The following is a 25,126-nucleotide window of genomic DNA, read 5'->3' on the forward strand; positions in this document are numbered from 1 at the left end:
TTAGATCTTTCAGAGAACCAACTTTTAGCTTTGTGGAGCCTTTCTCTTGTAAGTTTGTTTTCTTTCAGGATTGCTGCTTTTTTTCCTTGAGTTTATTTTGCTTTTTTTTTAACTTACTAATTTTCATCATTTCTTTTCTAATACTTTTAAATTATCTTTTTTAAGCTGTATTGTACAGATTTTGTTATTAGTATTTTATGTTCAGTTCCTTGTATTCATCAAATTAGTATTTTTTAACTTCCAAACATATGGAGGTTTTATTTCCTTTTGTCGCGGTTATGGATTTCTTCCCTTTTTTTTTTTTTTTTTTTTTAAAGATTTATTTATTTGTCAGAGAGAGAGAATGTGCACAAGCAGGGGGAGCGGCAGGCAGAGGAAGAAGCAGGCTCCTCCCTGAGCAAAGGAGCCCAGTTGGTCATGGGATCATGACCTGAGCCAAAAGCAGATGCTTACTTAATCAACTGAGCCACCCAGGCATCCCATATTTTTACTAATTCTTTGAATTATTGTATTATTGGTCAGAAAATACATTGTATATATCAAGTTCTTTGATAATTCCTTAGACTTTCTTTGAGCCTGACCTGCACGAGGTAGCTGGCCTTCATTGAATGACCTGCCCCCACAGGTCCTGCCTGGGCTTTGGTTTCTTGGTGAAGGTTTCACAAGTAAGCTTCAGTTTTTCAGGAATCTTCTGTGCTTTTTTTCCTCTGAATTATTGTAGTCCCTTCAGTTTGACCGAGTATGTTTTTGAATACCTCTTTATTTAAAAATGTGTATGTTTTATCTTGTTTTGGTGGTTTTCAGTGGGGAAATTGATGGAAATACTAGCGTGCTATTTACTAGAAACCTCTGCTTGTATTTCCCATCCTCTTTTCACCTGGCTTAATAGGTGAAGTAAGATTTTCAGACCACTTTTTTTTTTTTTTTTTTTTTTTTTTTTTTAAGGATTTTATTTGTTTATTTAGAGAGTACAGAACCAGGGGAGGGGCAGAGGAAGAGGGAGAAGCAGACTCCACCCTAGTAGGGAGCCGAACATGGTATTCAATCCCAGGACCCCAAGATCATGATCTGAGCCAAAGGCAGGTACTTAGCCACCTGAGCTCCCCAGGCGCCCGTCCTTTCATTAGCGTTTGTAGCATGTCACCTCTGCCCTAGCTCCCAGGGGTGACACATTGGTAGAAAAGATTTACTCCTCTAAGAAACTGCTTGTTTTAGGGGGAAGAAATTGAAAGTGGTATTTGCTTACACTGTTTTCCTTCACTGAATTTCAAAAAAGTATTATTGTTGTTTCAAAGAGTGTTTCTTTTTTTTTTTTTTTTTAAAGATTTTATTTATTTATTTGACAGACAGAGATCACAAGTAGGCAGAGAGGCAGGCAGAGAGAGAGGAGGAAGCAGGCTCCCTGCCGAGCAGAGAGCCCGATGAGGGGCTCGATCCCAGGACCCTGGGATCATGACCTGAGCCGAAGGCAGAGGCTTTAACCCACTGAGCCACCCAGGCGCCCCAAGAGTGTTTCTTTTAAAGTCAGGTTGGTTTCCCTGGAATGTCTTTTTGGTTTGTCTCCATGGTGGACCAGTGAGTCATGCTACTTGTGTTATGCTCCGTACCTTCCTAGTTCTTCATTCGGGAGCCTGTTGAAAGGGTCTGCTTTAATGGAAGCTCCTTTGCAGCCAAGAGCAGAGTCCTGTCCAACTCTGTGGGAATAGTCGAGGGCTTGAGGGGTACCCAGTGACTGCTAGAATGAGTGAACCAGAATAGTTCTTTATGAAGGAAGAAGGGCTCTGCCCCATGTCCAGGAATCGGGGAAACAGTCGTACTTGGAATCAGGCAGGGAGCGCTAACTTTAACTAGAATGTGACTGTCAGAACCAGTTTTCCTGGTACTCCTGGCGCGGCTGCAGGAGTAAGAATCTATAATTGCATGCTGCATGCCCCTGTTGGAGCTGAAGACTAGCCACTCACGCTCAAAGTGGTTGGAGGTGGCCGTTTTTTCCAGTGCAGCAACGTGTGAAGCCATGTTGCAAGTGGCTTGCAGGGCTTCTGGCTGGGGGGGTATTCTTAGAAGTGCAAGGGGTCCACTTGCCACAGAGGACCCCAGACTCCTGCTTGGTTTTGTCCCACGTTTTCCCCCAGCATATTGGCTGCAGCCTCAGGAGGGACCTAGAATGTGAAGTCCACTGGTAGAAGAGGGCCTTGTCCTCCCCCATTGACCAGGGGCTTGTGACATGGGTATCAGCACTTACTTAGGTGTTCTGAGGCTCAGCTGTGCTTCAGAAACTCAGAGGGCCTTCGTGACTGACCTGAAATCCATGGGCCCCAGTGTGAAAGCAGGCGACAGCTGGGTGCCTGCTGTGGATTGTTCATTCTCCATACGTGTCATTTGTCTCTCTGAGCTGTGGTTTATCCCATAGTCAAGAAGCCAGACCGAAAGGTGAAGTGGGATATACGGGTCTCATCTCAGGCCACTTGCCTGTTTGTTTCTTTTAAAGGCCTCTCGGCCAGATCAGAGGCCCCAGAGCATCCCCAACCCCCGCCACACCCCCTACCTCGCACACCTCTGTTTCTTGTGCCTGGGAAGTGCTGTGCTACCTTCAGGGTCCCAGCCATGAGGAAGGGCCATTCCAAAGTGCCTGTGGACACCTCCAGGGGTCCTGGAATTTGATGTAGTTCAGCTGCTGGCTGGAGGGAGCACCAGTCACAGTGTTGTGTGCCCCTCAACCAGGCTGTGGCACTGTTGTTTTCTGCCCTTTGGGCAAGAAACTTCCTTTCTGAGCTTTTGTGTTGAAGATGGGGACAGAGTCATCACCAGCGAGGGGACCTCTCTGGTCAGTACGTATTCATTTACCCAGTAGCTATGTAATGAGCACCTGTCTTGAGCCTGGGGACAAGGCAGCAAAGGTACCACCCCAAGGGGTCAGGTCTGGCCTGAGCTCAGCACTGCCTGGGAGTGAGCTGGGTCTGACTCACAAGAACCTTTGGAGACCCAGTTCTCACACACCGCTCACTGGGGAGCCAGCAGCATCCTGTTCCTTCCAGGTGTCTCCACGCCCAGTCAGATGACCCCTTGTGGTAAAGGGAGGTGAGGCTGTGTTGGAGTGCTGGAAAGCTAGGATCATCTCTGCCTACAGCAGATTTTCCTTCTGTTCCTGGCTAAATTCAGAGCTCCCCTTGTATAGATGTCATAGGGACTGAACCTCCTGACAGCCCAAGCTCTTTTTCCAGTACATAATCCCACTGATGAGATTGCCAGTCCCCCAATTTCATAGTCCCACATTCTAGCCTCCTCTATAGGGAAGAGGGAGCGCCTTTGGTACCTCTGTGGGTTGTGTTCTCATCTGCAAAAGGAAGGTCTTCATGCTTAGACCATCCTTCTTCCCAGGATGGCTCTTTGTATCTGTCAGGGTTCAGGTTGGAAGACCGAATCCACCCAATTGCTTTAAAGTATAAATGGATTTTAATACATGAGAAGAGCTGCTGTTTTTTACTGAAAAGGCTAAAGGAGCAGGTCTTCAGGAAAAACTAGACAGCTCAGCCTTGACCCACCATAAGAGCTGTTACCTCTGCCCCAAGCAGAAGGGTAGGAGGTGGAAGCCACCATCTGCACTGATCTCTTTGGGTTCAAGGAAATACTAGCAAGCACCTCGCCAGGGAGGAGGGGCCTCTGCCATGACACCAGCCTTGTCCGCCACCACTGACAGTGACAGCAGCTGAAACTGGCCTCTGAGTGTCTCACTGAGGGGAACTTCTTAGTTCGTGTTCAGAATCCCTGCCACGAGGGAGTTGGGCTGGAGGGAGCTTTTGGATTCTGCAGGGCAGGCTGGTATGCCCTCCCTTGTGGGCATCTGCCAAGGAGGGGTGGGCAGCAGATCTTGGAGCGGCAGTCAGGAGCACTTACCTGAAGTGGACGGCCTGTGATGAGCAGGAGGGAAAGGGGGTGCTCCCAGTGCTGGCATAGGCAGGTTTATGAGCACAGAGGGGGTTGACGAAGTGGGGCGGGAAACTACTGTAGCAAAAATAGTCCTGGTGTAAGTTCAGAGTCATTAGATATGGCCTGGTCGAGTTCTCCGTAACTTTTTCATAGGCCCAGAGAACACGGAATCAGATTGATCTTGGTCCTTGGTGTGCCATTCACCAGTCCCTGCACATCCTACTTTGTTTAATTGTTCCCAGTAATAAGCACTGAAAACCCTCTTCACAGTAAGGCTCCGCCTTTGGCATAGCCTGCATGACATACAGGATTCTTGTCATTGGCCCCACTGGACCAGGAGAGCGTATGGAGCCAGTCCTGGGCTCCGTGTCCCCAGGGCCCTGTGACAGTTGTTGGCTTGCTTAATCCTTGCAGCAGTATGGTGAGCTGTGGGCACTGGTGCCTCTTTTCTCCAGAAGAGGAAGTTGGCAACTCCCAGAGGGTAAGTAACCTCCCTAGGTCACGAGGCCAGCCGCTCTCAGACTCACTCAGCGCCAGGTGGACACTGCAGTGTGTCAGCTGCCGGGAGGCAGAGGTGCCTAGGATGGGCCTCACTGGAGAGGAGAGGTGTACAGATGTCTCATTGGTGCTGCCTGGGCAGGCCCTCTCCCTGCACCTGTCCTGCCCTGCGGGAGGGTTCTACTGGGCCCCTGAGGAGTTTGCATTTGAAACAGGAAATGTTTCAATTTTATCATTTAAGATAAGTTTTTTAAAAATATAGGGTATATTATGTCATACTGATTGTGTCTTTCTCTTTTTTCTCCTTTTTTAAAAGATTGTTGACGGTGAGTGGTTTCCTCTCTCTTTCATTGGGTTTGCATACAGAATGGCAGTGGGTGGGGAGCACAGAGCTGAAGTCCTTGCCAGGCCTGTGACAGTGCCAAGTGGGAAGACGCCTGCAGTCAGTGCTCCGTGGTTGCTGAGGAGACCGCACACTCACTGAGGAGCTGTGGTCCCACTGGGTTTTGGAGAAAGCTTGCCACCTTAGACTTTAGCTGGCCTCCCACTCAGACACCTGCTCATGGCAGGGATGGGGCTTCTTCTGGGAAGACAGGAGAGTGGCCTTTACGGAGCTGGGCAGGACCTGCCTGGCGTGGCTGGGTGTGGTGGCTGTGCCTCTTGGGCCTGGGATTGGCCTTTCCCAGGCGGGAAGGGGTAGTGAGGAGACAGAGCTGGGGATCCTGCCCTGAACATGGACTCACACCTTAGAACGGAGGCGGCCAAGGAGGAATGCGAGGCGGCCACGCCAGGAGCACGCTGACAGCTGTGTGGTGAGCAGTGATGACGAGGAGCTGTCCAGGGACAGAGACGTGTACGTGACCACCCATACTCCCCGAAATACCAGAGAGGAGGCAGCCACAGGACTCAGGTATCAGCGCTCCCGCTGCCCTGCTGCCTCACCACATGCCTTTGGCCACATGGGACCCCTTGCATCCCTTGTCCCCTGGAGTTGGGATCCTCTACTCCCCACCCCACCCCCACTTCCATTTCTCAGGGGTAGGGTAATAGGAATACCGGACCTTGCACAAGTTCTGGGAGCCCATGGCTCGAGAAGGTCTTGTCTAAGCAGCTGTGCCACAGCTGAGTGCAGGTAGGCCTGGATTCAGAGCCAGATCAGCCAATCCCAGTGGGACAAGACCGTGTGTGGCACTGGCAGGGGGTCTGACTAGCCATGGACTGGTGGCACACTCCACCACCTGCTGTTTAGAGCCGACCCAGTGGCTCTCTGTGATCTGCAGCAGGGATGCTCGGAGGTGCTAGGCAGAGCTCCTGCCCCAGACAAGGGAGGCAGATAGCACAGGCTGGGGGCTCGGGAGGTCAGGGCCCCTCCGGGTGTCTGCTCCTTAGTTCCCCTTTCACCTCCCCGCTGCAATCCCTTGGGGCAGCTGGCCTTTCTGTAAGTGTCCGGGTGCCTGTGTTAAGGGATAACGGGCTGCTTCTGTGAAGCCACTTAGGGTAACTGAATGTTTGAGTTTGCCAAGGAACTGACACGAAGCACTGTGATTTTAGGCCCTCTGGTACTGTCAGTTGTCCGATCTGCATGGACGGGTACTCTGAGGTAAGCAAACTTAGCTGTGTCTTCCTTTCTTCTGGTTTCCACATGGCTTTAGTGAAAGGGTCTTCAGAGAGAGGGTCTTCTCTTTTGGTGGAATTTGACCCCTCTCTTCCACAGTCAGGCCTGGCTGGCCTGTGCCTGTCACACATCTCTGTGCTTTTTCTTGGGCCCTGCAGCTTTCACCTCTGGCCCCTGTGTTCCTTGAGCTTCCACGTGAAGGGTGTCCATCCCATGTGTTCCCATCCCAGCCTTAGCAGAAGCAACTAGTACTTCGTGTGGCCCCCCCGAGCCATCGAGCACTGTCCCCCCATGTGCTCCCATGGCAGCCCCAGACTCCATTGGCCTGTGGTTCAGGCGTCTGGGGTCCCTCCAACACTCTTGGGCTGTTGCTACCAGGAGAGTGGCTCCTGCCTCTGCTCTCGGCTTCAGAGACCCCATTCATACTTGTCTGACACTACAGAGCAGGTAGGGATCTTCAGTTCTCCAGACCTGCCCGGTCCTTCCTCCCCTTATCTCAGCAGAAGTGAGGTTCTCTGGGGACTGCTGCTGCACTGGGACCAGGGCAGACATGAAGGCTGTTCCTTCTTCTGTTTTCTAGATTGTGCAGAATGGACGTCTCATTGTTTCTACAGAATGTGGCCACGTCTTTTGTAGCCAGTGCCTCCGTGATTCCCTCAAGAATGCTAACACTTGCCCAACATGCAGGAAAAAGATCAACCACAAACGATACCACCCCATATATATATGAATGGTGGAGAGCTGCTCAGGAGAGGTGGACGAACAGACAGACAGCCTGGCTGGGTTCTCCACACAGCCGTTCATGGGTTCTCTGCCTCAATTTCCTGAGCTCGAAAAGACTATTTCAAAATCAACATCTGATACGTAAACTGCTCTTTCGTTTCCAGCCCCCACTTAGGCCCTTTTGGTACCTCCACAGGGCCTTCCTCTCTGCTCCTCTGGGTGGTCTGGTTCCAGGGCAGGAGAGAGGGAGTTAGATACATTGGAACTGAGAATCGTGGCTCTAGCATCTTTCTGGAACCTGCATGTTTGCCAAGAAATTTTTCCCTATTTGGAAAGTTGGCCCCAGCTTCCTCCTGGCAGTGTTGTCAAGGGGCTGGCCCCGGTCAGAGAGCACGCAGGTCTGCGCAGCTCTCCCTGGCAAGTGACATCAACTCAGGCGTCTGTTTGCCACAGTGAGCAAGCCACACGAGGTCCATCTGGCCCGAGGATCCCAGGTGTGAGCACGGCCCTGGAAAGACCCACCACTGGACGCTTCTCTTCCCTCAAGAGTCAAAGGTCACCCGAGATCCCACCTGCACGTAAGCATTGATGTGTGGGGACTTCTACAGATGAAGAATCTCTACAGGGCAATTCCCAGGTTCCTAAGAACGAAATGTGCAATAAAGCCTGTTCTTGGCCTACTTTTCAGCAGCCCAGGAGATGTAGCACTCCTAGTGTCCCCTCAGAGGCCTCACGTTGCCTGTGGAGCAGTGCCTGTCCCACCCCGTCCTATTTGCCACCTGTTCTCAGGAACTTAACCCATGTCCCAGAGTTTTCACCTGGCACAGGCCCTGCGAGCAGGGCAGACATGTGGTCGGGTATCCTCTCTCTTTTCTGATAAGATGTGTCCTATTTGCCACATGCCCTCGGTTCCTCAATTCCCACTGCCTAATGTCTACTCAAGCATCAGTGCTGGGAGGTGATGGCAATCCTTGTGGCCTTACCAGCCACGCATGTCCATGTTGGTATCCAAGTCATGGCTGCCCAGAGTTGCAGCGAGTGTAGCCCACCTGCCATCAGCTGGGCTCTTTGGCTTTCACCCACACCCCCATACAGTTGACATTCACTTTAGAAGCTGCTCCTCTGGCCTTTCAGTCTCTGATCCTTTGGGCTTTTGACTGCTCCATAGATTGGGTTGGCAAAGTATGGTGGCCTCTCCTCCCCAAGACAGCCAGATAAGACGCTCTGCTTAAGTCTCTGGGTTTGAGCCTCTTGGTCCTTGAGGAGGCTGTGGGGTGGCCTGAGCTGCCCCTCACAGCCCGGGGTCTGGGGCAGCTCATGGGGCAGAGGCCTTGCCGTGTCAGCCTGCCTCTGTCTCCGCATCCCACTTTCTCAGAGGGCTTTAGGCCAAACCAACAGCCTCTTCGTGTGCGACATCTTCAAGGCAGGAACGGGGGACTCCTCTGGCTTTGCTAGCAATAACTGACCTTCAGTTCCCCCTTCTGAAGGAGCAGGGACTTGGCACAGAATTCACTTTAAACGGGGCTGAAGGAGTGTCCCACCTCTATGTGAAAAGAAATTTGTTTTAGTCTTCATTCTGACTTTTTCACTGTTTGGCTCACTTCCAGTTAATTTGGATGAAAGTAATAATTTTCTCCGTAGAATCGAGGAGGGCAGGATGTCACTTCTCGTCAGCACGATGCTGGGTATGTCTGCCCTCTGTTTGGACATCATTACCATTAAGTTCCTTCTGGGCTTCGTGGAAACTCTTTTGTTGTATTCCAGCAGTACCCAGACTTCAGAAACCAAGACAGCTGTGCAGCCAGAATCTTTAAGTTTTGTGCTTAAGGACAGATGGTTGATCGTAAAGTTTGTATTCCTTCCTACTAAATTAAATTGGGGAAAAAAGGTTTAGTTTCTACTATTTAGAAACTGCAAAATAGGAAAAGATGGGTAAGAAAAAAAAAATCATTTTCTTTTCTTCATTGTACATAGTTGAAATCTTTCTTTGTTACATTTAAACTATATCCATGTACATCAAGTCTGTTTGGGACTCCTGCTAGTGTTACAGGTGGAAATAAAACCATTAATTTGAACCAGATTTCTTTCGTATGTTCATTTGCTCTCTGGGATGGATCTTCTCCCCCTTTGCCCTAGGTGTGTGCTTCCTGTCTGCCTCCAGTTTAGCACATTTTATCAGTGTGTGCAGGAAAGTTAGCTTGTCTGGCTGCTGATCCAGAAACCAGGCAAGAGGTCATTCTTGGAGTGGAACCACAAGTCCAGCCCCTGGAATCCTTCAGCAGAATCTTCACCTCAGCCCTAAGAAGCAAGGCTGGCCGTGGGGCTGTCTGACCAGTACTGGCTCAGGAGAGGAGCCCTAAGCAGTGTGGACTTAGATGGAGCTGGGATTCTGACAGTGCCGTGCACCTATCTCAGCTACCCAGACCATGGTCACCGTCCACTCTGGGGTGGGGGCCGGGGGGACGTGGTATGTTGGTCAGTAACCTAGGTGATCAGTGCCAGGAAAGCTGGAAAGAGGGAGTGGGCTTGGGATTCCCAGGCAGTTGGTACTGGCAGAGCTCGCCTCCGCCTTTCTCCGAGCCTCTCGAGTGGCCCCAGAGATAGAAAAGGTGAATGAGCTGGCCACCCAGAGCTCCCAGAGGCCCAACTTGCAGTTGAAGACAAAGCAGATCAGAGGGAAATGCAGTTAACTCAAACACTCCCTGCACATAGGCCATGCCCCAGTATTGCACTTGCCTCTGGTGGGTATTGAGAAACCCATGTATATTGCTACCCTCCTGGAGTGTATATTCCTTGGGGGAGACTGTCACCCCACCCCCAAGCCACTGAAAAGTCAGAATGCAAACAGGTCAGTTACTTGAGTCCTGGGAGAGCAAGAGAGGATGGTGAGCTGTAGTGTTTAAGGTCTGAAAGTACTCTAGGGAAAGGTGAGGTGATTCACATTATGTTCCTTGACTTTTTTTCCCCCAATGTACAACCATCTTGCATTTCTTGCATAGATCACCTTGTTCATGTTTTCCTTTTATATATTATTTCCTTTGTTTTGCCAGTATTGGGAGTTTGTTTGAAATCCTGTTTATGCATAGTTAAAATGGCCTGTTATTTTCTTACACTCTTTGCCAGGGTTTGCTTTCATTTAGGCTAGTTCCCTACAAAGACACTAGAGTATTCTCTATATCCTAATTTTGGATTATTCCCTGACTGAAATGCTTTCGTTGAGGAAAGATTTTAAAATACTGATTTGATTTTTTTAAAAGTTTGAGACTTAGTCACATTTTTATCAGTTTTGTTAAGTTGCCAATTTCTGGGAATTCATAGATTTCATCTCTACAAGTTTTTGGCATAAAGTTGTTCATAATCTCTTAGAAGCTAATTAATCTCTGTAACATCTTTTTATCAGCATTTATGCCTTCCCTTTTAAATTGGAGATTTGTCAGCTTTATGTCCTGTATATGTTAATTCCAGTATCCAGATCCTTTGTTGGTCTAATTCTGAAGTCTTATTCTTGCCAGGTCTCTCTAATGACTTCTTCCTATGTGAGTTTTGTGAGCAGCTTTCTCCCTTAATTTGAGCCCATGTAACTTGGTACATGATCTGATAATTCTTTGAGAACTGGACTGAAGGTGGTTCCTCCAGGAAATACTTTCCTTTGCTTTTAGGAGGCATTTGAGGTTGTTAACTAACATAAGGCCCTTGTATTTATCATTTATGCCATGAAACATAGCACACACAAAAAAGCACACTTCACTGATTTACCCAAAAGAATAGCTCAGTGCTCCTGGGTGGGTCAGTTGGTTAAGCATTTGGCTTCGGCTCAGGTCATGATCCCAGGGTCCGAGGATCGAGCCCCACATCAGGCTCCCTGCTCAGCGGGGAGCCTACATCTCCCTCTGCCTGCTGCTCCCCCGGCTTGTGCATGCTTTCACGCTCACTCTGACAAAATACTAAAAAAAAAAAAGTATAGCTCAGTGAATTACCGTAAGTCAGACACCCATGAAACAACCAACCATAAAAAGAAACAGGATATTGTTAATACTTTAGAAGCCCTTACTTGACCTTCCTCCCAGTCAGCACACTGCCTTCTCTCTCAAGGCAATCACTATACTGAATTTTATGGAGATCACTCCTTTGACTGTAATTATAATTTAATTAACCAAAACATCCAACCGTGCCCTTTTACAAAGATGGCGCAGAAAGCTAAGAAGGAATCCCCTGCCCCTCCCAAAGCCGAAGCCAAAGCAAAGGCTTTGAAGGCCAAGAAAGCGGTGCTGAAAGGCGTCCACAGTCAAAAAAAAAAAGATCTGCACATCACCTATGTTCCGACAACCCAAGACTCTGCGTCTCCGAAGACAGCCCAAATACCCTTGAAAGAGTGCCCCCAGGAGAAACAAGCTTGTTCACTATGCCATCATCAAGTTCCCCCTGACTACTGAGTCATCCATGAAGAAAATAGAAGACAACAACACACTTGTGTTCATTGTGGATGTCAAGGCCAACAAGCACCAGATCAAACAGGCTGGGAAGAAGCTCTATGACATTGATGTAGCCAAGGTCAACACCTTAATCAGGCCTGATGGAGAGAAGAAGGCATAAGTTAGACTGGCCCCTGACTATGATGCTTTGGATGTTGCCAACAAAATTGGGATCATCTAAACTGAGTCCAGCTGGCTAAATCTAAATACAGTTTTTTCATGATAAAAACAAAACAAACAAAAACATCCAACCATAATCACATAATTCTGTTTTACCTGTTCTCTGAACCTGAGATAGTTGAACATTATCACTGTATACTGGGATTGGGAGCATCTATTGTTCAGTGTTACATTTGAGAGTCATTCATGTTGTATAGTTTGTTCATTTTGTTTGCTATGTAGTATTTCATGACATGAATGTGCTTTAGTTTATCCATTCTTTCAGCTGTTTAAGTGTTTTGGCTACTAATAGCCCCGAGTGAACATTCTGTAAGTCTTTTTTGGAGCAGTTTTGCTACCATACCTGTTGGGCATATATTAAAGTGTGAATTACTGTGTTACAGGATATGAACATTCAGAAAAACTCGTAAGTGGAAATTAACGGGTGGGTCAAAGATCACAAAGGAACTTAGAAAATACCTTGAGGGGTGCCTGAGTGGCTCAGTGGGTTAAAGCCTCTGCTTTCGGCTCAGGTCATGGTCCCAGGGTCCTGGGATCAAGCCCCGCATCAGGCTCTCTGCTCAGCAGGGAGCCTGCTTCCTTCTCTGCTTGCCTCTCTGCCTACTTGTGATCTCTGTCAAATAAAATCTTTAAAAAAAAAAAAAAAACCTTGAGAAGAATGAAAATGAAAACACAACAGAACTTGAGGGATGCAGTGAAAGCAGTGCTCGGGGACTATTTATAGCTGTAAATATATACATTAAAGCAGAAACAAATCAATGGCCTAATTGTATGTCTTAAGGAACCAGGAAAAGAAGAGCAAACTAAACCCAAAGCTAGCAGAAGGAAGGTAATAGTAAAGATTAAGCCAGAGATAAATGAAATGGACAATAGAAAACAAAACCAGGGACACCAGAAATTGTTTTTTTTAAGAAGATAAAAAAAGGGGACGCCTGGGTGTCTCAGTTGGTTAAGCAGCTGCCTTCGGCTCAGGTCATGATCCCAGCGTCCTGGGATCAAGTCCCACATCGGGCTCCTTGCTTGGCGGGGAGCCTGCTTCTCCCTCTGCCTCTGCCTGCCATTCTGTCTGCCTATGCTTGCTCTCTCTCCCTCTCTCTCTGACAAATTAAAAAAAAAAAAAAAAAAGAAGATAAAAGTTGACAAGTGTTTAGCTAGACTAAGAACAAAAGAATAAAGTCAATAATGAAAGAGGATATTACTGAACTTTATAGAAGTAGGGAGGATTATAAAAGACAACTAAGAACACCTGTATGCCAACAAATTGGATAACTTAGATAAAATGGATTAATTCCTAGACATACAAACTACCAAAACTGACCAAATAGAAAATAAGAGGAAACCTCTGAAAAGTGAAATTGAAGAAGTATTCAAAACCCCAACGAAGAAAAGTCCCAACACCAGATGATTTCACTGGTACATTCTAGCAAACATAAAAAAGAATGCTGGTTTCTGGATTCTTCAAAAAAATTTGAAGATGGGGCGCCTGGGTGGCTCAGTGGGTTGGGGCCTCTGCCTTCGGCTTAGGTCATGATCCCAGGGTCCTGGGATCGAACCCCACATCGGGCTCTCTGCTCAGCGGGGAGCCTGCTTCCTCCTCTCTCTGCCTGCCTCTCTGCCTACTTGTGATCTCTGTCTGTCAAATGAATAAATTTAAAAAAAATTTTTGAAGATAAAAGAGCAGTTCCTACCTCATTCTATGAGGTCAGTATCAGCCTGATACCAAAGCTACACAAAGACACAGGAAAAGAAAATTGCAGAGTAATCTTCTCTTGTGAATATATATGCAAAAAAACCTTCCAACAGATGGCTAACACACTGAATTTAGTAGCATACTAAAAACATTACACACGATAACCAAGTGGATCTTTCCCCAGGAATGCAAGAGGGGCTCAACCTATGAAAATCGATGCAATTAACTACCTTATAGACTGTAGGAAAGAAGAAGTAACACATGATCACCTCAACCAATGGCAGAAAAAGTGTTTCCCAGCACCCTTTCATGATAACACTCAACAAACCAAGAGCAGAAAAAAAAAAAAAAAAACACCTCAACATAACAAAGGCCATAGTGAAAAGCTCACAGTGAAGATGCTCAGTGATAAGACAAAGCTTTTCCTCTAAGATCAGGAAAAAGACAAGGATGCCTTATTTCATCACTTCTATCCAACATAGTACTGGAAGTTCTAGCTAAAGCAGTTAGGCAGAACAAAAGAAAACGGAATATACATTGGAAATGAATAAAGAAGGTATCTGCAGATGCCACAACAGTAGAAAACTAAAGAACCCACAATACACATAAACAACTGTTAGAGCTTTTAAATGAATTCACCGAAGTTGTAGGATATGAATTCACAAATGAGTGAATACACTGATCAATTAACAATCTGAAAGAGAAAACAATTTTATTTTTATAGCATCAAAAGGACTGAATCCTTACGAATAAATGTAACCAGTAGGTATAAAATTTGTACACTGAAACATGGTTGGAAGAAACCACTACAAAAACTGCTGAAAGAAATAAACCTAAATAGAAAGACACTGTATGCTCATGGGTTGGAAGGCTTAATGTTAAGACGGCAATACTATCTAATACAGTATAGAGAATCAGTGCAATCCCTCTCAAACCCCAATGGCAATTTTTATAGAAATGGAAAAATCCATCCTAAAATTTGTACAGAATTTCAAGGGACCCAGGATAGCTACAATAATCTCGGAAGAGGAAAGTTGGAAGACTTCCCAATTTGAAAACATAAAAAGGTCAGAATTAAACAGTACGCTGCTGGCTAAAGGATAGATATATAGTCAAATGGAATAAGATTGACAGCCCAGAAATGAACCCTCCCCTCCTCTATGGTCAACAAAGATTTCAAGACCATTCAACGGAGAAAGATCTCTCCAACAACTGGTGCTTGGAAAATTGGATATTCATGTGTATGAACATGATGTTGTGTCTTTAAACCATACACAAAATTTAACATAAAATGGATGAAAGTGTAAATTTAAGAGCTAAAATTACAAAATTCTTAGAAGGGGGTGCCTGGTTGGCCCGGTTGGTGGAGCATGCGACTCTTGATCTCAGGGTCCTGTGTTCACGCCCCGTGTTGGGCCTATGGCTTACTTTAAAAAATAACATCTGAGAAGAAAACATAGAGGCAAGTTGAAAACTACTTGTACAACATGTGCACTTGAAAAGAATTCGAGTGGTAAATTTTGCATTATATTTTTCTTGGATTTGGCAATGGTTTCTTAAACATGACACCAAAACTCCAGGCAACAAAAGGAAAAATAAATACATCTGACTTCATTAAAATTAAAAACTTCTGTGCTTCAAAGGACACTAACAGAATGAAAAGACAATCCATAGAATGGGAGAAAATATTTGCACATCATCTGTTTGCAATATCTGCTAAGACATTAATAATCAGAATATTTACAGTGTTCTTAAAAATCAACAAGAACAAAAAATAAGAAATCCAATTTAGAAAATGGCAAAGTACTGCAATAGATACTTTCCCAAAGAAGATATACAAATGGCAAATAAGAACATGAAAGGAACTCATCATTAGCCACCAGTGAAATGTAAATCAAAACCACAGAGAGATATCACTTCACACCCATTAGAATGGCTATTACCAAAAAACACATTAAGTATTGACCAGGATGTGTAGAAATTGGAACCCTCGTGTATTACTGGTAGATACATAAAATGGTCAAGCTTCTCTGGAAAAGTTTGGTGGTTCCTCAGAAAGTTAAATACAGAATACCATAAGATCCAGCAACTTTAAGATAATAAATAATATCAATAAGTTAATAATACTATTTAATAAAATTAACAAGTGAATATTATTTAGTCTTAAAAACATTCTGATACGTACAAGAGGGATGAACCTTGATAACATTATGCTGAGCAAGATAGTCACAGGGGGAGCCTGGGTGGCTCAGTGGATTAAGACCTCTGCCTTCGGCTTGGGTCATGATCCCAGGGTCCTGGGATTGAGCCCCTAGTGGGGCTCTCTGCTCAGCAGGGAGCCTGCTTCCTCCTCTCTCTCCACCTGCCTTTCTGCCTGCTTGTGATCTCTGTGTCAAATGAAAATAAAATCTTTAAAAAAAAATAGTCACAGAAGTACAATTACTGTATGACTCCACTTACATGAGGTTTCTAGAGCAGGCAAATTAGTAGAGATAAGTTAGAATAGAGGTTACCAGGGGCTGGAGGTAGAGTGCAAGGGGAGATACTGTTTAACGGGTAGAGTTTCTGGGACAGTGAAACTTTATGAAAGTGGACAATGGTGATGATTGTACAACATTACAAATGTAGCTAATGCCAATAAACTGTACACTTGAAAAGTGTGTGTGTGTGTGTGGTGTGTGTGTGTGTGTGTGTGTGTGTGTGTAACGACTAGGTCATTCCATTGTCTTCCAGCTTCATTTCTGCTGTGGCTAGCTGCCACATGTCTTGAAGAGAAGTGAATATTTTCTCTGGCTCACATTTTGCTTTGTCTTTGTTTCCAGCAGTTTGATAATGATGTGCTTAGGTGTGGTTTTGCTGGTATTCATCCTGCTTGGGACTTACAGGGACTCTGGAAACTGGGTGGCTGCCTGTCATCAGCTTTGGAGAGCTTGGCTTCTGTGGCGTTCACTCTCTTGCCTTTTGAGACTCCGATTACACAGTGTTAGACCTTCAACTCTGTCTCATCTATTTCTTGTCGTTTTTTTTTTTTTTTCCCTCCTGTTTTAGCAATTTTTTTTTGTGTGTGTACTGGTTAGGATGTTTTATATTGAATTATCTTCCAATTCATTAATCCTCTCATCTGTGTCTAACCTGTTGTTCATCTACTAAATTCCTAATTTCAGTTATTTTATCTTTTAGTTTTAGCTAATAATTCATACAGATTTCAATTCCCAGGTGAAATTCTCCATTATTTCATCTGCTTTTACACCTTTCTTTTTATTGAGCATGTGAATTGCAATTACTCTACAGTCTGCCTACTAATTCCAGTATGTGACTCACCCACAGATTTCTTTTTAGAGTCGTTTGTCTTTATATTTTCAGTCAAAAGGCTCTGTGCCTTGACACAGCAAGGAATTTTTTCTTAAGATTTTATTTATTTATTTGACAGACAGAGATCACAAGTAGGCAGAGAGAGGTGGGGGGGAAGCAGGCTCCTTGCTGAGCAGAGAGCCTGATCTGGGGCTCGATTCCAGGACCCTAGGATCATGACCTGAGCTGAAGACAGAGGCTTTAACCCACTGAGCCACCCAGGTGCCCCACACCAAGGAATTTTTAACTGAAAGCTGAACCCGTACACAAGGAATGGTAGTGGCTACAGATGTCTTCCTGTGCTGGGTAAATAGAGCAGGTGCCAGTCACTTAGCCCGATGCCATGTTGAACTGTATTAAGGCCATGCTGCAGTTCATCAAACTTTGTCTACTGATGGCTTGCTTCCCACTGTCAGGATGCCATCGAGAGCTTCCCAGTGGGGTATCAGGGTGCCGCTCTCTACTTAGTCCTGACCTATAATCCTTGTCTTCTCAGCCTGGTGGAATTACCAAAACCTCTACTCTGCTTCCTGGGGTCTTCGTTCTGAAGCTTTGTCTCGTAGCTTCCTGCCTGTAGAGTGTGAGAATCAGTGTCTTGAGAGAAAAACTGTCAGGTTCAGTGATTTACTCATCCCATCTTGCTGGAATTGTAGCCCCAAGTCAGTTTGGTCTCTTCAACCAGAAAACTCCCCGATAGTATCCTCTTATCAGACAAAGCCTTACTTCTTAACCCAGTGTTCTCAGAACTGGAAAACAGGGAAAACTGGACCCCTGGATCTTTGTGTTTAGTAGCACTCCAATTTCTTAAACATGTGTTTTTCTTATATTTTGTTTATGTGCATATATATACACATATGCTTTAGTTAAGACAATAATCAGGCATGCATCATGATGACTCCACATTTTCCTGTATCAGATAGTGCCCAGTGTATGTTCTGTCATACCTGCCATGTATCCAATTTTCTACCTCAAATTCAGACATCAAATCACTTCAAATGTCAGGTGCTATTTTTCCTCACAGGCTTCCATTGTCCTGTTCTAATATGGGATGGTTCGTTTTTTTTTTTCTTCTCACCCCTACTAAGAAGTCATCCCACCTCCTCTAGTGAACTTGTAATTCTTTTTTCCTCATCTATTTTCCATCTGTCTTTTTCTACTTTTTGGATAATCTTTTTTTTTTAATATTTAAGAGATTTATTAAAGCATCTTATCACAAAGATGGAAAACACATACAAATTAGAAACATGCAACCGTCATCTTAAAAATATGGAATGCTTCACGAATTTGCGTGTCATCCTTGCGCAGGGGCCATGCTAATCTTCTCTGTATCGTTCCAATTTTAGTATATGTGCTGCCGAAGCGAGCACCTTTTTGGATAATCTTAACTTTATCTTGCAACCCCATTATTGGCTTTCTTTTAAGTTTTTGTTGTATTTTTTTAAAAAGATTTTATGTATTTATTGGACAGAGAGAGAGAGATATCACAAGTAGGCAGAGGAGCAGTCAGAGAGAGGGAGAAACAGGCTCCCCGCTGAGCACAGAGCCCGATGCAGGGCTTGATCCCAGGACCCTGAGATCATGACCTGGGCCAAAGGCAGAGGCTTAACCCATTGAGCCACCCAGGCATACCTCGGTTGTAGTTTTAATCTTCAAGCCCTTCTACATCACTATCAAGATTGGGTGACCTTTGAGGTCACATGTCAGTTGTAAGATGGGAGAGAGACACTTAACAGTCTGAGGTGTATGTGAGAAATAGACCCATGGGCATACCTTATTTCAGTGTGCTTTGTTTTATTGAGCTTCACATATGTTGCACTGTTTACAAATTAATGGTCTGCAGCAACCCTGTTCCAGACAAGTCTATTGGCACCATTTTTTCAACATTTGCTCAGTTTGTGTCTTTCACATTTTAGTAATTAAATATTTCAAACTTTTTCATTATTGGATTTGTTACGGTGATTTGTAATCAATGATTACAACTCACTGAAAGCTCAGATGATTAACATTTTTTTTTAGCAATAAAGGGTTTAGTTAAGGTGTGTGCATTTTGTTGTGTATGAAACACTAGTGCACACCTAACAGATGACGGGGTCATGCAAACAAAACTCTTATATGTGCTGGGAAACCAGAAATTTATGTGACTCACATTATTAGGGTATTCTGCAATGGTATGGAACCAAAACCCCCAGTATGCCTATACTAGTACTTTAGGGTTTGTTTTTCCTTTTTCCTATATTACAGTCGGTTTACCTGAAAAAAAAATACAGTTTGAATGTCCAAAATTGTTATCTGGCTATGCAATTCTACATTGTATGTAATTTTCTTTCAGAATTTCTTTTGGAATTTCCCATGCTCCACTATCTAAATAGAATTGAATGTTGTTACTGCTAAGACATTTAGTGAGATACATTTCCCTGCCCTTTTTTTTTTTAATGTGACTTCCTTTTTTTTCTTTATGTTTTAGAAAGTTTTGTTTATATCTGGTTTTCCACAATTAGTCACCATCTTTGGTGGACTCTTTCAACCTGGGTACTCAAGTCCTTATTTCTGATAAATTATATTATTTCTTTTGAAAGTCTTTTTTTTTTTTTAAGATTTTTATTTGTCAGAGAGCGAGCGAGAGAGAGCATAAGCAGGGGGAGTATCAGGCAGAGGGGGAAGCAGGCTCCCCGCTGAGCAAGGAGCCCCATGCCAAGCTTGATCCCAGGACCCTGAGCTGAAGGCAGACGTTCAACTGACTGAGCCACCCAGGTGCCCCCAAAAGTTATTTCTCTCCACTTTTTTCTCTAGAACTCTTAGAAAGTTGTAGGACCTCCTGATTTGAACTTCTAAGTCTCATTTCTCTCTGATTTTGTCTTTTTCTGTTCTACTTTCTGGGTAATTTCCTGAACTTTATCTTGCAACTCTTCTCTGAATTACTGACAATTTTGGCTATATTTTTAGTTTTTGGGACTCCTTTCTTTCTTTCTTTCTTTTTTTTTTTTAAGATTTTATTTATTTATTTGACAGACAGAGATCACAAGGAAGCAAAGAGGCAGGCGGGGGAAGGGAGAGGGAAGCAGGCTCCCTGCTGAGCAGAGAGGACCGATATGGGGCTCGATCCCAGAACCCTGGGATCATGACCTGAGCCAAAGGTGGAGGCTTTAACACACTGAGCCACCCAGGCACCCCTGGGACTCCTTTCTTAAATATCTTTCAGGCTATTAGCAGCTTTTTGAAATTTTTTTGATTACTTCCATTAATGCTTTTCTTTGCCTGCCCCTGCCCGCCCCCTGCCCCCTGCCACATTTCTTGTATCTGACCTTGAGCCATTTCTTAAATGACTGGTGATCCTTGACTGTTTCTCATGTTTACAAATGACATGTAAAAGCTGATTAGGAGCTCCACATGAGTAGAGTTTATTGACCCTCAGACTTGAATTTTGGGTGAGCATCAGGAACTGCTTAGTTCTTTGGGCTCCCCAAATAATAGTATGTTCATATCCATTTTCACATTGTAAGTTTCTGCAGAGAATTCCCTGTGCCCTGCTTGGGGGCAAAAGCTTGCTGCGTGGGTTCCGCCTAGGACAAGGAGTGGCCTGAGCACCCAGTGTCCAACCGTTCTTTCTGCAGACTTAATAAAGTCAGAAATCAGGCTTTCTAGATAATGAGTCATTATTATGTAATTTTACTGGTTATGAATTGTGAGATAATTAACTTACCTAAATTTTTTTGAAAGTTGTCCTGTGTTTTTAGTATGTATTCATGGCTTGGTCAACAATATTTACTGCATTATGGAAGTAATAAAACTTCACTTTTACAATAAATATCCAACATATACTGCCTTCCCCTGCAAATCAGTTCTAAGAGACTTCCAGGGTCATGAGTGCTCTGAGTGGCCATCTCCAGCCTAAATCCTATTCAAGGTCACTGCCCACACCTCCCTGTGACCACTCATTTTCCTGCTTGACTGAGCTGCTCTTACTTCCAAGAGTAAACAAGACCCTTTCCATCCTTTCCATTCTACATTCTTGCTTGTGATGGTTAATTTCATGTGTCAACCTGACTGGGCTATAGAGTGTCCAGACATTTGGCCAAACACGATTCTGGATGAGATTAACATTTGCATCAGTAAACTGAGTAAAGCTATTGCCCTCTCCAATGTCAATGGACCCATCCAATCAGTTGAAGTCCTGAATAGAACAGAAGGGCCTGGATAGAAGGAAAGGATGGAATTCCTGCTGCCCAGGTACCTCTGAGCTGGATCATTGTTTTTTTCCTCCTTGGGACTCAAACTGAAACATCAGCTTTTCCTGGGTCTCCAGCCTCCTGGCTTTTGCATTAGTGATACCACTGGCCCTCTTGATTCTCAGGCCTTTGGACTTAATGGGTCTCTAGCTTGCTGCCTCCAGATTTCAAGACTCACCATCCTTCATCATTATGATCCAATTCCTTATAACAAATCAATCTTGGGGCGCCTGGGTGGCTCAGTCATTGGGTGTTTGCCTTCGGCTCAGGTCATGGTCCCAGGGTCCTGGGATCGAGTCCCACATTGGGCTCTCTGCTTGGCAGGGAGCCTGCTTCTCCCTCTCCCATTCCCCCTGCTTGTGTTTCCTCTCCTGCTGTGTCTGTCTTTGTCAAATAAATAGATAAAATCTTAAAAAAAAAAAACCAAAAAACAGTCTCAGTCTCTCTTTCTCACACACATGTAGAAATTGGTTCTGTTTCTCTGAAGGATGTGAGTACATACCTCAAGGGGGCGAAAATGGATTCTGAAGGGGAGAAACAAATATTACAATAATTTATGGCCCTCCAAAGCTCAGCCTTACTAGACAAAATCTTATACCTATTTAATTTTTGTCCCTTAATTTCTTATGGGGGAGCTAATGAAACGTCATCACTTGTTGCCAGAAGCACCCTCTCCATTCCCTACAAGGTTGTCACTAGTGTCCTGGATTCCAGTCTTGCTCCCCTGACATCTATTCTTCACACAACAGCCATAGTTCTCTCAAAAATATACATCCTAGGGGCACCTGGATGGCTCAGTGGGTTAAAGCCTCTGCCTTCGGCCCAGGTCATGATCCCAGGGTCCTGGAATTGAGCCCCGCGTTGGGCTCTCTGCTCAGGGGGGAGCCTGCTTCCCTTCCTCTCTCTCTGCCTGCTTCTCTGCCTACTTGTGATCTCTGTCTGTCAAATAAATAAATAAAATCTTTAAAAATATATATATATATCCTAGGCGTACCTGGGTGGCTCAGTGGGTTAAGCCTCTGCCTTCAGCTCAGGCTATGATCTCCAGGTCCTGGGACCAAGTCCCGCACAGGGCTCTCTGCTCAGCGTGGAGCCTGCTTCCCCCCTCTCTGTGACTGCCTCTTTGCCTACTTGTGATCTCTCTCTGTCTCTCTGTCAAATAAATACATATAATCTTTAAAATCTTTAAAACAGATATACATCCTGCCTTGACACTGTTCAGAACCTTCCATGGCTCCCAGCTGCATTTCGAATAAAACCCACAGCTTCTGCCATTTTCACTTGCTCTAGCCACAGTGGCTTTTGTAGTTTCCTGGAACATGTGGGGCTTTTCTCTGCTTCAGAATCCTGCATTGCTTAAAGTCCTTTGTTCTGTGAGTGACTGGCTCTGGCTCAGTTCATTTCCTCACAGAGGTTTCCCCTGCCCCTGGTCCTCAGAGGAACTTCCAGTTGTATCCCCCTGTGCCCAGTCAGAACCCAAAAGTCAAACCAGAGCCACACCTGAGCTGGAACTGGCCAGACTTCTGACTGTCAGGATGACTGTGGGCAAATTCCTTAACATCGATGAACTTCAGTTTCTCATCCATAATATAGGGCTAATGGTGCCCTCTCAACAGTGGTTACGTGGATTAGATGAGATGTACAGCAGCAGGCAGAATGGCTGGTACATAATTGCTTGACGAATGGTGATGATTATGTCATCCATTCATCCAGCAAAATACTGGATTGGTGTGCACCCAGGCCTTGCTTAAAAGGGTCTGGGACTCAGCATGAGGCAGGCACTCCCATGCCCTCCAGTCCCCCAAGACCTCTCTGGGGATACTGGTGAATACCAGGAATCCCAATTCAGTGTCAGTGTGCTAGAACAAGGGAAAGCATAAGTGCTGTGGGAGAAGTGGGTGTCTGACCCAGCCCCTGTGGCGTGGGGAGCAGTCCAAGTCTTTGCCTACCTGGGGGGGGGGGGTGCCAGGCAGTGCCACCCACTCTCTCAACCACCACCTGCAGGGCAGAGTCATCCAAAACCCTCTGGGAGGGGTGAGGGGTCTTTATTCCGCTGTTAAGTAGAGTTCCTGAAGGCCTTTAAGCGAGGGTTGATTTGATCATAGCTCATTCTGGTTTTGTCATGAAGTATGGGTCAGAGAATTAGAAGCCCGTGGCTGCAGCTGGGGCAAAGGTGAGGCTCCGTAATGAGATATGGCGAGGCCCACGGCTAACGGTATCTCGGCTCTGTAACCACCCTTAGAACCAGAGGGGAAAAGATGTCTTTGCTGTCTCAGAGACTGATAAGAGGAACGCTCGGGAACGCAGGGCCTCGGCAAGGGGCCCCTTTTGTCCTAAGGGCAGAACTGTACCTGGGGCTGCCTGGTGAGGGGCAAGGCGGCCCAGGGAGGAGAGGGTCCTGGCGGAGAGCTCAGATTTCTGACCGGGGCATCTGAGGCCCCGCGGCGCAGAGAGCACGCGAAGGCGCGGGAGGCCGGGTGCACAGCCCGTTAGGTCGTGAGACATGTCGGGACCATTCGGAACCTTGTACCTGAGCAGCGGCTAAACGCTGATGCAGGGAGAGGGCTGGCTCGGTAAGGGAGCCCGCAGGCCCAGGGCATGTAGGTTAACCGACAGGTGTGCCGGGCCGGGTCCCAGCGCAGCCACGACTGCTCCGCGCAGGCTGTTCCATCTCCCAGGTCGGATCCCGGCCCGGCGGCGGCAGCGCTCTCCGGCACCGCCAGGCCCGGCGTCCCCGGAACCCCACCCAAGCCCACGAGGCAGGTTGTTCTTATGCCCAGCGAGTCACCAGGACTCGAGCTAGGGGACCGCCCCAAGGTCACAGCCTGCACGTGGAGGAGGCGCACTTGAACCCAGGGTCCCACCAAGGTCACCGGGCCACTCCCGGCGGGCCAGAGCCCGGCTGCCAGCCTGGTGCATCCCCGGGGTCGGGCAGGCCTGCAGCACTCTGGGGGTGGGGGGCGGGGCGCGGGGCGCCCGGGCGTGTGCGTGCCTGTCAAAGAGGCGGAACTCCTAGCCTCCTGTCCTGTAGTTCCTCCACTGCCGGCGACAGAGCCTCGCGCCTACCCGGCCCTTCCGTCCAACTACAATTCCCAGAAGGCTGAGCGGCGCGGGCGTGACCAGGGGGTGCGGAGAGCGCGGGTGTCGTCACCGGCTCAGCCAGCTCCCCTCACCCCGGCCCAGCTCCTCGCGGCGTCCGGGCGAGCGGCTGCGCGCAGCCTGACGGGAATCGTGGTCATCCCGCCTTGTACCCCCAGTGTTGACGGGGGCGCGTGGACTCCAACTCCCGGCGTGCCCTGCGCGTCGGCCCTCGTTAACGGCGGGAGGGGGCGGGCGAGGCGGAGGGGGAGCGGCGTTCGGGAGGGCGGAGTAAGGCGGGGGGGGGCGGAGGGCGCCCACACCCCTCCCCCTCCCCGCCGCTCCTTCCCCCTCCCCCGACGTAAACTGGGATCCCTTTCCCCTTGTGTCCGCCATATTGGACTCTAACTCTGGTCAGCGGCGGCGCCGGGCCCGGTGGACTCGCCGTTCTCCCGCCCAGCGGCCTCCCCGCAGCTCCCGCCCGCCCGGCCCTCCCCGCCCGGAGGCGACCCCGCGCAGCGCCCCCCGCCCTCGGCCGGCCGGAGCGCCCTGCCGCCGCCTCAGCCTCCCCGCCTTCCCCGCCCTCCGCCGCCGCCCGCGGCCCCGCGCCCGCTCCGCGCCCTCTCCCCGCCCGCCCGCCCGCCCGCCATGAGCCCGGCCGACGCCAAGCGCGGGGCCAAGCGCCGGAAGAACAAGCGGGGCGGCGGCGGCGGCTCGGGCGGGAGCAACGGCGGCGCGGGCGGCGGCAAGGCCGGCCCGGCGGCGGCGCTGCGCGGCTCCCAGGCCGGGGGCCTGGCGGCCCCGGGCGGCACGGCGGCGGCCAACGGGCCCCTCGGCTCGGGCGCGGGCGTGGGCGGTGCCGCCCCCGGAGGCTACTTCGAGGTAAGCGGCGGGGGCGGGGGGGGCGGGGTGGGCGGGCGAACGCGGGCGGGCCTCCCGCCGGGGCCGGGCTCCGCGCGGGTAACGGAGGCCGGGGAGCTGGGGCGCGGGCGGCTTGCGCCGTGACAGCCCTCCCGCGGGGACGGCGAGCGCGGGGCGGCGGGCTGCCAGCGCCGGGTGCCGGCATCTCCTGGGTGCGGCGCGCCGCGCTGCCTGTGCCGCTGCCCACCTGCGCGTCGCTGTCACGGACCCGGGGGCGGTGCCTTCTCGCCCCGCGCGGAGCTCGTCCTTGAGATTGCTGGCGTGCAATTCCAGAGTAATTAGGAATCAGGTGGCGAGCGGGGCTTCCCTGCGTGGTCGGGAGTTCTCTCCGCCGTTGTCTTGCGGTGCCGCCCAGAATTCTCCATCCCGTGCGAGAGGCGACCCGGCAGCGCCCGCCGGGAACTTTTCTTTCTCTGCTCGGATGTGATCATCGGGGAGCCGCCTG

At 47.8% G+C, this 25,126-nt stretch overlaps 2 protein-coding genes, 1 non-coding gene and 1 pseudogene across 8 annotated transcripts in view; 3 read left to right on the plus strand and 1 right to left on the minus strand.

Moving 5' to 3' along the window:
* RNF4 (ring finger protein 4) overlaps positions 1-8,843 on the plus strand; it is a 36,728-nt gene extending 27,885 nt beyond the window's left edge. For all 6 annotated transcript variants that reach the window (XM_047718663.1, XM_047718662.1, XM_047718667.1 and 3 more), the window contains 4 exons: positions 4,742-4,751; positions 5,176-5,335; positions 5,977-6,025; positions 6,621-8,843. In XM_047718663.1, coding sequence (XP_047574619.1) covers positions 4,742-4,751; positions 5,176-5,335; positions 5,977-6,025; positions 6,621-6,770 — 369 coding nt within the window. In that variant the 3' untranslated portion in view covers positions 6,771-8,843. The remainder of the gene's footprint in view (positions 1-4,741; positions 4,752-5,175; positions 5,336-5,976; positions 6,026-6,620) is intronic.
* A 1,939-nt stretch (positions 8,844-10,782) lies between these two features.
* LOC125094312 (60S ribosomal protein L23a-like) lies at positions 10,783-11,464 on the plus strand (annotated as a pseudogene).
* Positions 11,465-17,716: 6,252 nt separating this feature from the next.
* On the minus strand, positions 17,717-17,823 carry LOC125094496 (U6 spliceosomal RNA). The gene has a single exon (XR_007125524.1). It is a non-coding gene; the product is annotated as a U6 spliceosomal RNA (small nuclear RNA).
* Positions 17,824-24,033: 6,210 nt separating this feature from the next.
* FAM193A (family with sequence similarity 193 member A) overlaps positions 24,034-25,126 on the plus strand; it is a 163,925-nt gene continuing 162,832 nt past the window's right edge. The window contains 1 exon segment of the mRNA XM_047718668.1: positions 24,034-24,642. Coding sequence (XP_047574624.1) covers positions 24,409-24,642 — 234 coding nt within the window. The 5' untranslated portion in view covers positions 24,034-24,408.

The sequence above is a fragment of the Lutra lutra genome, chromosome 2, assembly GCF_902655055.1.
Source record: "Lutra lutra chromosome 2, mLutLut1.2, whole genome shotgun sequence".
Lineage (NCBI taxonomy): Eukaryota > Metazoa > Chordata > Mammalia > Carnivora > Mustelidae > Lutra > Lutra lutra.